This window comes from Vipera berus, assembly GCF_964194415.1.
Source record: "Vipera berus genome assembly, chromosome: 3".
In the NCBI taxonomy this organism is placed as follows: domain Eukaryota; kingdom Metazoa; phylum Chordata; class Lepidosauria; order Squamata; family Viperidae; genus Vipera; species Vipera berus.
This window is the reverse complement of record NC_138204.1, coordinates 76,327,000-76,339,793: the sequence shown is the minus strand read 5'-3', so window position 1 is coordinate 76,339,793 and position 12,794 is coordinate 76,327,000. Positions and strand designations below refer to the sequence as shown.

Sequence of the window (12,794 nt, the reverse complement as noted above, 5' to 3'; positions counted from 1 at the left end):
CGTCAGGAAGGGCATCCAGCCAGTAAATGCTCAGCTGCGTTCAGTCATCCCAACTCCACCCTGATAAAAGGGAATACAGGGTCATAAAGAGAAGAAAAAATGGCATCTGTTTTCATGTTACCAGAGCTACAAGTCCACTGCAACTTTAGTACTTTGTATCAAATTTCATCTGTTCAAGCCATAGTGGGTATAGCAAAAGCATTTCTTCACGGAAAGGCTGACTCTTTTCTGCTAATTATTATCCTTTGTTCCCTTGTTTAATTTTCTAACAAAATGGATTTTTTTATTTTACCAATGGCAGAGAAATCACAATCCAAGACTCCTCAGGAATGCTGAATGTGTTACACAATGAAGCACCAATGCCAACAAACAAAGAAGGTACTGCATCTGATATCATATTCTATCTTAGATAATAGAAATCAATTCATATACTCCATGTAGTCTGGCTCTGTTACTTTATTTTTTCAATAATTATTTACTGAATTACTTAGTAGTAATTTCTACATACCATAAGAATGTAGCAAAATGCATTTGAATAGAAAGAAAAATTTATCAATAATGGGGTAACTCCTTTCAGTTGACTGAATATCCTGCCCACAAACTGGATGTGCATATTTGTACTTCAGGCAAATTAGCATCCCAAAATTTGAAAGATCTGATAGAAAACATGATTGGATGGAAAGAATCACATCCTGAAGCAAGAACCACATAGAATTAAGGGTTTGTATGCATGTTTGAAAACTCTCGCAGTAAACAGCCAGCCTTTTAAAGCGATGTTTTTTCTTTGCAGCAAACATTGAAATTTTGAAAACAACCAACAATGTTAATGTCAAGGCTCCCGAATATGGCCTGGAAAGTGTGACATATGATGGTGTCACACTTAGAGTAAGTCAGACTGCTGTTTTTGTGCAAGAATTTCTTTAAAAAATGGTATTGCAAGAAAATTCACTTGAGCTTCAATTCACATCTCATTTATTTACTGTATGTAGATAAAAACTTCTGCAAAGATGCAAGGCAATACCTGTGGACTTTGTGGAGACTACAATGGAGAAATAAAACGTGAATACCTGATCCCAAATCCAGCTGACACTGAGCAATACTGATTTTTTTAATTCCCGAACTTCAGCAGGATTCAGGTAAGCTTGTCACGTTTGAACATTTTAGAGATAGAAAATAATTGTAAAATGTTTGAAACAGCATCTATTTGTTAAAATAACAGTGCTTTTGATTTTAAGATGTCCACATAATGCTGAGTCTGAAAGAAACTGTTCTATTTCTGCCTCCTGGTTTCATAAAGGAATCTAGTTAGAGAACTCAAGAAAGAACTGGCACCTTATTTTTCTCATTCGTTAGTTTCTTTCCCCAAACATGAAAATAAATTATACAAAGTTAAGATATGATAGTAGACGTCCATAGGTAGAAATAGTGCATCCTTCAGAAGTTCCTAATTAATTCTATCAGAATTATACCAGGAGTAACATCTGACCATATGCCTCCATACCAGTTCAGTAGCGATCACAACTTTTGGTCACAGGAAGAGAAAGAGAGGAATGAAACACCATGCCATCATCTAGCCCATAACACACATTATTTTCCTAAGGGTATCACTCTGCACATCCTGGAGGTACTAAAAAGGCTGTCATGATAGCTTTTTTCCAGTACCTGAGAAGCTACCACCGAGAGGTAGGGATCAATTTATTTTCCAAATTCCTGGGGATAGGAGAAGAAGAAATAGATGGAAGCTCATTAAAGAGAGATCCAACTTGGAACTAAGAAGAAACTTCCTGACAATGAGAAAAATTAACCAATGGCACAGTTTACCTCCTGGAGTTATGGGTGCACCATTGCTAGAAGTTTTCAAGAAAGATGAGCAAGGGCCAGGGCATTTGACTAGAAGACCTCCAAGGTCCCTTCCAGCCCTATGATTTTATTTTCTTCAAACCAAGATTTATCCCTTTTCTGACCAGGATTGTTGTTCTGTCACATTGTACTTAAAATGAGAAAATCAGCTCTGCTCCTTAATGTAGCAATTGAGAGCTTGAAACATTTGGAAGTAGTCTCCTTTATGGGATTTGGTATTTGTAGACAGACGTCATTTGTATCTGGTAAAAAAACACCCTAAAAATAATAATTATTTGATTGTTTGAAAATTGTATTTATAGATAAAATCATAAAAATAAAATGTCTAGCTTTTTGTAATCCCACACCTGTTCAAAAATTGATTTGACATTAATTATTAACTCAAATGGAGAATGATATTGTTTTATATAATCAAAAAGCCTACAAAATTTTCCTCCAATGTATTTGCTTTGAATTCTATTATTTATTAATATTGATTGTGTTTTTTGTGACAGAAACTGCAATGGATTCAATTTAACCCAAGAAGACCCAAGAAGATTCAAGAAGACCCAAGATTTTGTCAGCAAAATCTGAAACAAGATAGGAAAAACCTTGTGAACATTTCACAGATAACCTCTCTCAGACAAACACTTTGGCCCATAAATGAACTAAATAAATTGAGGGATGTGGAAGTCCTATGTACTATGAATATTTTATGCTAATTTGAAATAAATAAAAAATCAAATATGCTAATCACTGGATGAATGTCTCAATAAATGCATATCATATTAAATAAATTTGCATGGCCTTTCTTATTGTTTCTTATTCCCAGAAAATATACAGCTGAAAATAAAGTAATACCACTATTATTTATTAGCAAGAGGCCAACTCAATTATTAAAACAGATTGTTAAAATGGTAAGTTTTGAAGTAATTTAACATGTGAATTACAACGTACATCATAGCAGAAGTCCCTAATGTGTTGATGAGTTCTGCCAACCTATCCCAAATGAAAGCAAACATATCAACAATGCAAATTATTAGTCATGTTCCCATCAGAGTTTTTTTAGAGGGGGAGATGTAGCCCTAGCCTCACAAAATGGTAGTGTTTGTAAGATTAGGGGCAATGAACACCAGACCTTAATATCAGTGCTGCCATATTTAAATCTGGATTAATCTAGATTGTCTTACAATGACCATTTGTGATTATATGGCCAATAAATCTATTTCATAACTAGAAAGTTCCATTGCATTTAACCACGAGTAAGCATATAGATACAGAATCCGTAGCATCCAACTTCGCTTGTCTTAGCTCAGAAGCTAAGCAGGTCAAGCCTCAACAGTGTGTTGATGGGTAACCTTCTAACAATATTAGACTATAGTCAGTGTTGGGATTCAAATATGTGAACAACCGGTTCTCTGTGTGGATGCCGCTTCTGGAAGTTCATTCTGGGCCTGGGCAACAAAAAATTAGCTACCGTTTCTGCTGAAGTGGTGCAAACCAGCTGAATCCCACCACTGACTATAGTCTGTGTATGTAAGGAAATATTTCAATAAACACAGCACTAAACTACTGCCCTGTGTTGCCAGAAAGTCACTGGGAGGTGAGTTTGACTTGAAAAAGAATTTTGTCTATAAGCAGATGTGGGACTGAAGGCTCACAGAGGGTTTTAATGTGCGGAGAAAGTAGATCAAGAAAGAAATGCTACAGAAATTTTGTGTGATAATTTTATTGAAAACATCCCTATGTTAGATGTAACATAGCAAGCAACTTACTTGCTTGCAGTAAGTTTGAGAAATAATTACATGAGTAAAAGTTTGGTGCAAGCTGGTAGAAGTTGGCCAGAATAAGTCAGGAAACTGAAATAAGTCAGAATCAGAGGAAGAACCTTGAGAGAAAAAGTAATTAGGAGATGAGTAAGAGAAAGGTAAAATGACTGCAGCTAGATAGTTTGGGGCCAGTAAAGGAAATTAGAAGTAAGGACTTGTGTGGTTTCAAGGAGCAGGAAGCCAGAAACAAAACTTGAGAGACTTAGAAAATGTATTAAAAATTGTGCTGCTAGGGTGCAAGAGAGCCATAACTAGGGAGAAAAAGAGAAAAAAAGGATTTGCCTAGAGCAAAACTAGGAAAAAGAAGGAAAAGGAAAAAAAATAGCCTGGAGAGAGATGGACTGAGAAATAAGGAAATAAGCAGGGCTTTTTTTTTGTCATAGAACCCTCAGAACGGAGTTCCGGCACCTTTTTTGAATGGAACCTTGTAGGGTAGGCAAGGTGGGTTGTATGACATGTGTGAGTTCCGGCACCTTTTTCTTTTACAAAAAAAGCACTGGAAATAAGAGATGATGTTTTAAAGAAATAAAGGCTACTTATGCTAAGCAAGAGATAAAAGGAAGAAAGCAGGAAGCTTTTCTTGTTTGACCAACCAGGGGTCCCACTTCCTGAAGCTAATAAGAAAGAAAGAGAACTTGAGGAGACTAAGTTTATAGAGCTTTGACAAAAAAGCGAGAGAGACCCTGGCAGTTTCACACGTGAGGAAATTGCCCAGTGAATCAGTGAGAGATCAAGCTTTGAAGAGCCAGAAGGAGAAGCAGATTGGGTCAGAGGGGATATCCGGCCCAGTAGAAACATATAGCAGGCAGGAAGAATAGAAAAAAATGGCTTCACAAGACTTTTGCTGACCCTATTGCAAAGGGAGAAGGAGAGAACTGGTATGGTAAAGGTTTCCTCTGTCCAGTCATGTCCAACTCTAGAGCAGTGGTGGTGAACCTATGGCACATGTGCCAGAGGCAGCACTCAGAGCCCTCTCTGTGGGCACGTGTGCTGTCGCCCCAGCCCCACCTCCCCCATGCCCCCCAGAGGAAAGCACCCCCAGAGGAAAGTCACCCCCTGGCGTGGCCCGCGCAGAGCAGCACAGCCAAGGACATGGCAGCTGGGCAGCAGGAACAAGACTCCACCCTCATGTTTCATCGTGTGCAGATGTTGTTGTGTGGTGTGGGCAGAAGGCATGGCTGCCATGGTGCTGCAGGGCTCCCTAGGTGATCTGTGGTGGGCCATGGAGGTGGTGGGTGGCCCCATGGGTGGGCGGAGCAGAAGGTGGAGTTGGGTGGAGCAGGGGCGGAGCTGGGTGGGGGGAAGCAGGTGGGGCAGAGGGCAGAGCAGAGGCGAGCAGGGGGTGGGCCAGTTTTTGGACAGTGTCTAAAAGGTTCGCCATCGCTGCTTTAGAGAGTGGTGTTCATCTCCGTTTCCCAGCTGAGACAGTGTTGTCCAAGACAGCTTCCCTGCTCATGTGGCCAGCATGACTATACACTGAAGCCCACAGAATGCTGTTACCTTTCCACCAAAGTGCTACCTATTTATCTATTCACATTTGCATGCTTTCAAACTGCTAGGTTGGCGGAAGCTGAGGCAAGAACAGGAGCTCATGCTGTTATGCAGTATTTGGGTCTTGAACTGCCAACCTTCCAGCCAACAAGCCCAGCATCTTAACCACTAGGCTACTATCACCCCCCTTATGGTTATGGTTAGATATGTGCTGTACCTTTAAAATGGGCAGTAAATACAGACTGCTAGGTTTTCAATGAATCCTCTTTATCAGAAAATGAGGACTCACCCCAATGTGTTCAAGAGCTCAGAGCTGCTAAATTTATCCTTGTACCTGTGTAATACTGCTCATCTATCTCGCTTGCATTTCTCTAATCCAAGTAGTAAAGCTATTTTATTTGTTCACAGTTAAAGGTTTTATTTTCTTTTAATTGAATTTGCAAAAGAAGAGAGAAGAATTACTTCTTAGAGTCCTGCTGCTGATTGGACACTCAGTGTCAGGCTTTGATTAAAGTTAGCAGCAGATATTAACAGAACTATCCCTATTTTAATATTTCTGGTGGACCAGCTTCTTGAACACAGTTTCTTGTTAAAATTGCAAATACATATGTCATTTATCATTGTAACCTCTTCCAGTCCTTCTTATAGGAACCCAGTCACAGAAAGGATAGATCTAATTAAGCCAGGTATATTTTTAAGTTTTCAGACTGCCTGGAGTTATGCCATGGTAACACACCTTGACCCCAACTATAGCTCCAAAAATATACTGAGCATCTTCAGTTTCATCGTGAAAAGTTCAGTTCCTCATGAAACATAGCTCTTTTAATGAAAGTGTGTATGTTCTTCCTTACCTAAGCCTCATGCTCAATTGATGCCATGCCCTGTTTCACATCAGCTGAAGGTCTCTAATTCTTTTTTTCCCTCCTTTTTTCTTTTGCCTAGTGCTGTAACTTTCAAAGCATTCTTTCTCTGTAACTTAGAAATGGGCCACAAGTTTCTTCATCTCCCACCAAACAGCATAACATAAAATTAGGTGAAAATGCGGTCGTATGGGAGAAAAATATTCTCTGCTTGGTTTTATTTTTTTCCCAGTTGCCATAAAAAAAAGAGAGTGAGAGAGGACAAGTTAATTCTTTTTTTTTCCCAACATCAAGAGGAACCTGTATCCAGCTTTATAGTGCATTCAAAGATTCAACTGGTACATTTGAATTGAATGTATTCTGGTATTGTCAGCTGCAGCCCACTAGTTCCAGAAGAGAACTGACATCCATCATGTTGAAAAGAAATAAGAAGGACAGAGCAGTTGCTTGCTTTTTATCTTTAGTAGCACAGAGAAGAGCAACTATTCATTCCAAGTCAAGCAAAGTTTTGCTCCCAAAGTGGCTTCAGATATAATAAGACTCCCTTCAGGGGAAGAGGGCAAAGAGTCGGGCAATTCACTTTCTTGGATTTCATTAATGACAGAAATTAGGTATATTGTATACTGTATTACTTCCACTTTTAAAGAGAGCTCCTTCCTTCCTTCCTTCCTTCCTTCCTTCCTTCCTTCCTTCCTTCCTTCCTTCCTTCCTTCCGTTGGAAGAAAAGTCTTCATCATAGTTCAGTCCAAACTGGGAACAAACATGGCAACTGCTTTAGAAAGAAGGTTGTAGTTTATTGAAGAGGAGAACCAGACAGGAAGATGGCTGGCAGAAAAAAGTGAGTGAACACATGTAGGGAGTGGGTTTTTATACCCTCTTGAGCCTTTTGTTTGGAGTGATTTCCTGTTCCTGTTTGAGGCTATTTCCTGTGTCATGTTTTCTGAACTGAGTCTGGGTTTGCCCTTTGGCATCTGTGGGTTAATCCTATTATGTCCTGTCTTAAGAGTTTGGGTGGGGTATGTAGATTTTAGGTGTCTTTGTCTTCCCAAGCTTCTAGCTCCAACCTTCCTCGATTTACATCTGCATCTCTATAAAGCTGGTCCCTGCTTGGGGAAGGGAGACCTGGTGCTATTAAGAAAGCTGGGCATGCTTTCCTGCCTCTTCAAGACCCAGATTGTTGGGGGCAATAAGCTGACTTTGTAATAATGCCGCTTGGGGTGTGTGTGAAAGCCCTAACAAGCAGGCATATACATAGAATGAAGGCTACTGCTAAGCTTGTAAGCCGCCCTGAGTCTTCGGAGAAGGGCGGGATATAAATGTAATTTTAAAAAAAAGATCCTTTGAGGAAATATATTTTTCTGCCCTTTTAATATTTTCTTCTTTGGGGGCCGACTTCCCACACTCACTTACTTACTTACTTACTTACTTCTTACTTCTTTCCTTCCTTCCTTTCTTCCTCCCCCCCATCCTATTAAAGACAACAATTTGTATTTATTTACAGTCCAGTTGTGAGATAATTGAGAATCTATTCAGAGACAAAAAACATCCTACCAAGGCTACTGGATATGAAAGCAGACATTGTAAAATCTAGTAATATACCTTGATCTGCACAAGGAACAAAAGGCACACACACACGCATAGAATACAAAAAATATCTTCCCCCAAAGCTGTAATTTACATTGGATAATTGGAATCATCAGTAGATTGAAAATCATGTTTTTTTCTTTTTTAATAAGTTTTATTAATTTTTAAAAACTACAGTCTTTAGAGCTTAGTAAACAACATGTTGTCTGGGTTCACATATTTAATATTAACTTCTTCAATATAAATCTATTCAGTACTGCACAAACCAGTATTTTTTCCTTGATCTTCCTTTCTTCTCCATATTTTTTCCATTTTCCCCTCATTAGACAATTACAATTCTTGATACTATTGATGTATACAAAATTAGATATAGACAGCTTCATCATATTTTTATAATATTATACAAATAACAATGATATCATATCATAAGTCAATATCCTGTTTTTCATGCTCTTATTAAAATTTGATTTCCCATCAATATTTAAAGTATCTTTGTCAGTTATGATTTTCTCAATATTAATTACATTTATACAGCTAAAAAAATTATTCATAGCAATCTTCCTCTTATTTTCAAATTTCCCATATCAAAAGAAAAAAAAAATGCTATTTTAATTTTCCATTATAAAAATCTAGTTATATCTAAGGGTCATCTGTTCTTTTAATCATATTCAAACAGGTATATTAAACAGATAGTGCCCCCTCTGATAGATCAAATCCTCTGTTTTTTAAATCTAACTCTGGCTTTCTTTCTTTGCCAAGTAGCTTTCCAGGCCAAGGCAATTAAATCATCCAAGAATTTTCTTTCTATTTTTGTGAAAGCTACTTGGCATGAGGAAGACAATTTAGGCAAAGTATTTGGAGGGGGAACTCCGCCCATCCGCATTCCCTAAACATTTCCCCTAGCCACTCTATGTTCCATTTACTAGAATCTTCTTCCTTGTCATTAGGTGTGTTTTGGAGAAAGGAGTAAAGGGTCTTTTGTATTTTCATTGTTATAGGTAGATCTTGCAGTATTTTATTTGTGTATGGCAGTCCATATTTCCCTTCTCCTATCTCCTCCATCTCTAGCTCCATTTTTTCTGCTTCACCCTCTGATTTCTGGTTTATTTGTTCATATTTTTTAGTCATTGTCTGGGAACTTTCCAGTTATAGCTTTAATTTGGAGATTTGATCATTTATATCATCTATTATTTTTAGTCTCATTATGGTTTCATTTTATGTACGCTTTGTGTGCAACAATTGTTTGATGAATTAGCTGTAGCATAGGGAATATTTCCTTCTGAAAAATATTTGTTTTTTCTTGAGGCATCATTCTTAAAAATCCTCTAGTATCACCAGTATCAATAGAGTGGAACAAAGTTTCCTCTAATTTTCTGGTCTTTGTATGTAGCCTTTATAATCCAGTCCGAAAGGCTATATTTTATAGTAATCCTTTGTCTCAAGTATCCTGAAGATTATCAATTGGGCAAGGTTGTAATCCAAAATGTTCCAAGTGTTCAAAATGTTCAAACTCCCTGCAGCCAGACATATTCAAAAGTCAATTTTTTCTTTCTCTCCCATTAGCTCTTGAGATTAAAAGTCCAAGCTTAGTAGGTATTTAAAGTCCAAGAAGGTCAGGATGATAAATATGCCAAAATATTTTCCTTTATTCCCAGCTGTTCTCCCTTAAGCTAAAAGTCACCAAGCAGCCAAGGAGCTAGTTATAGTGCTGTACTCAAATCCACCACTAGATGTCATTCAAAGTCTATTTTCCACTCTTAAAGCAAAGGGTTTGTTTTCTTATATTTGTTATATTTCACCTCAATGATTTTTTTTCTAAAGAGAAAATCTTAATAATTATCTCAATTCTCAAATTTATCAAAACTGTAGTTTTATATTACTTTCACTTCAGTATTGTATATTTCTGTCACCCATAAAAAAATTAAAACGCCACTTCTGTTCACATCCAGAGGTTTTCAGCTTCTTGGGAGCCTTTCCCAGGAAATTCAGTTGTAAAATAGTAAGAAAGGATCAATATTTTCCCCAGTTCCAAATATGCTGTTTACGAAAAAGCTAATTGAAGCTTTTATATCATCTATTATTTATATCATCTATTATTTTTAGTCTCATTATGGTTTCATTTTATGTACGCTTTGTGTGCAACAATTGTTTGATGAATTAGCTGTAGCATAGGGAATATTTCCTTCTGAAAAATATTTGTTTTTTCTTGAGGCATCATTCTTAAAAATCCTCTAGTATCACCAGTATCAATAGAGTGGAACAAAGTTTCCTCTAATTTTCTGGTCTTTGTATGTAGCCTTTATAATCCAGTCCGAAAGGCTATATTTTATAGTAATCCTTTGTCTCAAGTATCCTGAAGATTATCAATTGGGCAAGGTTGTAATCCACAATGTTCCAAGTGTTCAAAATGTTCAAACTCCCTGCAGCCAGACATATTCAAAAGTCATTTTTTTCTTTCTCTCCCATTAGCTCTTGAGATTAAAAGTCCAAGCTTAGTAGGTATTTAAAGTCCAAGAAGGTCAGGATGATAAATATGCCAAAATATTTTCCTTTATTCCCAGCTGTTCTCCCTTAAGCTAAAAGTCACCAAGCAGCCAAGGAGCTAGTTATAGTGCTGTACTCAAATCCACCACTAGATGTCATTCAAAGTCTATTTTCCACTCTTAAAGCAAAGGGTTTGTTTTCTTATATTTGTTATATTTCACCTCAATGATTTTTTTTCTAAAGAGAAAATCTTAATAATTATCTCAATTCTCAAATTTATCAAAACTGTAGTTTTATATTACTTTCACTTCAGTATTGTATATTTCTGTCACCCATAAAAAAATTAAAACGCCACTTCTGTTCACATCCAGAGGTTTTCAGCTTCTTGGGAGCCTTTCCCAGGAAATTCAGTTGTAAAATAGTAAGAAAGGATCAATATTTTCCCCAGTTCCAAATATGCTGTTTACGAAAAAGCTAATTGAAGCTTTTGTTCTTCAGTTTCAGCAGCTAATGGCCATCCACAGAAGTGTGGCCGATCTTTCCCCTGCCAGTTTATAAGGCTTCCCTTGGATTGAACAGAAAGACCGCCATCCCTCCATGATCAACAAGGCACCCCTCCTTCTTCATTGCCTCTTTGGGGCAACTTAAGGCCCTTTTCAGGGGCCCCAGCAGGGTGAAATCGGGCACAGAAGGCAGAGCCCTGCTTTCCTCCATCTGTCCCACTGCGATGCAAAAGTGGAACAAAAATCATTTTTTTCTTAATATGCTATACAAACATTCCTTGAATCATATGCCTAACATTCAAAACTGAAATTTCTCCCAGCTCTCTCAGCCCAACTCACTTCCCCATTTTGTGGGGAAAATAGGGGAAGGAAGGAGAATTATATATGTTCTCCACCTTGACTTACTTATAAAGTAATAAAGGTGGAATAAAAAAAGTCTAAAATATAAAATAGATAAATAAATAAAATAAATAATAAAGTAATTGGAAAGTATTACTGATATATTATTAAAAGTCAATTTTAAACTATAATAACTGAACAGTATATCTTATTACTTTTAGGTCATTAACCAATTTATATATTGATAGTTGATATGAACTACCTCATGCTGGTTTTGGTGTTTTAATTGGTGTGTGTGTGTGTGTGTGTGTGTGTGTGTGTGTGTCTGTCTGTGTCTGTGTCTGTGTGTCTGTGTGCTCAGATCATATTATTGTCATAAAACTGGTTTATTTTGGTATGTTTTCTTAAACTTTCCCTTTACATTTACTCTGTCACATTTGCATGTAATAATAGCTTATTGTATTTTCTGATATTACTTTCTCAGCTAACATTAACACAACCAAATTCATTTGCCTGCACTGTGATTATTGCAGGATCAGCACCCCACTATATTACATGGAACATTTGATTGTCATTTAAAACTGGCGAAGAGATACAAAGAGCATAGTTTGCAAAACTTTGTCCCAAAATTAGTCATATTATGAAAACATTAGATTGCTTTAATGAATCTATAAAACGACTTAATAATGAATCAGAATATTGGCTCATAATATCCAAGCCCTTCACTGTTTCTACCATAATGTCCTGAAAAATAGACAATCTCAGTCCTGACCATTAATACAAAAAAGCAAATATAATTCCTATTCTAGAATAGGTACTGAAGATGGGAATTTGTTTAAAAATGTAGGATATTAAAGAAAAGAATTTCATTGTCAATTAAGCACACATTCACAGGAATCCAAATGGCTGACTCCTGTAATCTTGTAGACAATGTCTATTTAGAAAAGAAATACATGGCAAACAAAAACAATTCAGTTATTGTATGTTAATCAAACAAGATGCTGTAAAATCCATCAAACAAGATGCTGTAAAAAAAAGTAGATATTTAACTATGTCATTGTGTACTTGGTGGTACACAATCCTTGCTAAAATATAAGTTCCCATTTTGTGTTGCTGGCAACTTTCTTCTTCAGAGGGTTGTAGAGGGATAAAGAAATTTAGCTGTGCTTCACTTGGGAATGCCTGAGTCCAACAACTGGAAGTAACAGAAACACTGAAAGATAGTGACTATCTAACAACAATTTCAGTGAAGATTTGGAAAAAACACAAGACACATATAGGAGGTGGAAGAGGCCAAGATACTAAAGAAAATATTGTGACTAATCCAAAATTGTGGAGATCATGTGAATATAGCTAAAGCTCATATTAATGATAGTTGCTAAGAACAACAACAAAAGGCTTCTTTAAATATGTTCAAAATGAAAACAGGAAAGAACTGATCCAGGAAAATGACAAATAGCAAATAAAATAGAGTAGAGTAGAGTAGAGTAGAACAGAACAGAACAGAACAGAACAGAACAGAACAGAACAGAATAGAGCTTGAAAGGACCTTGGAGGTCTTCTAGTCCAGCCCTCTGCTTAAGCAGGAAAACCTATACCATTTCAGACAAGTGACTGTCTAGCCTCTTCTTAAAAACCTCCAGTGATGGAACACCCACGATTTCTGAAGGCAAGCTGTTCTACTGGTTAATTGTCCTCACTGTTAGGAATTTTCTCCTTAATACCAGGTTGCTTCTATCTTTGGTCAGTTTCCAGCCATTGTTTCTTGTCCTGCCCTCTGGTGCTTTGGAGGAATAGGCAGAGCTTCTCCTGTTTGGTTCAATTTCTCTCAACAAGAAGATAGATGTCTTGTAGAGAACTGTAAA

At 37.0% G+C, this 12,794-nt stretch overlaps 1 protein-coding gene across 1 annotated transcript in view; it reads left to right on the top strand.

Moving 5' to 3' along the window:
- LOC308666603 (vitellogenin-1-like) overlaps positions 1-1,103 on the top strand; it is a gene marked incomplete at both ends in the record, with an annotated part of 45,694 nt that extends 44,591 nt beyond the window's left edge. The window contains 3 exons of the mRNA XM_081325496.1: positions 302-378; positions 791-885; positions 990-1,103. Of these exons, the coding sequence (XP_081181622.1) occupies positions 302-378; positions 791-885; positions 990-1,103 (286 nt within the window). The remainder of the gene's footprint in view (positions 1-301; positions 379-790; positions 886-989) is intronic.
- Positions 1,104-12,794: the final 11,691 nt, after the last annotated feature.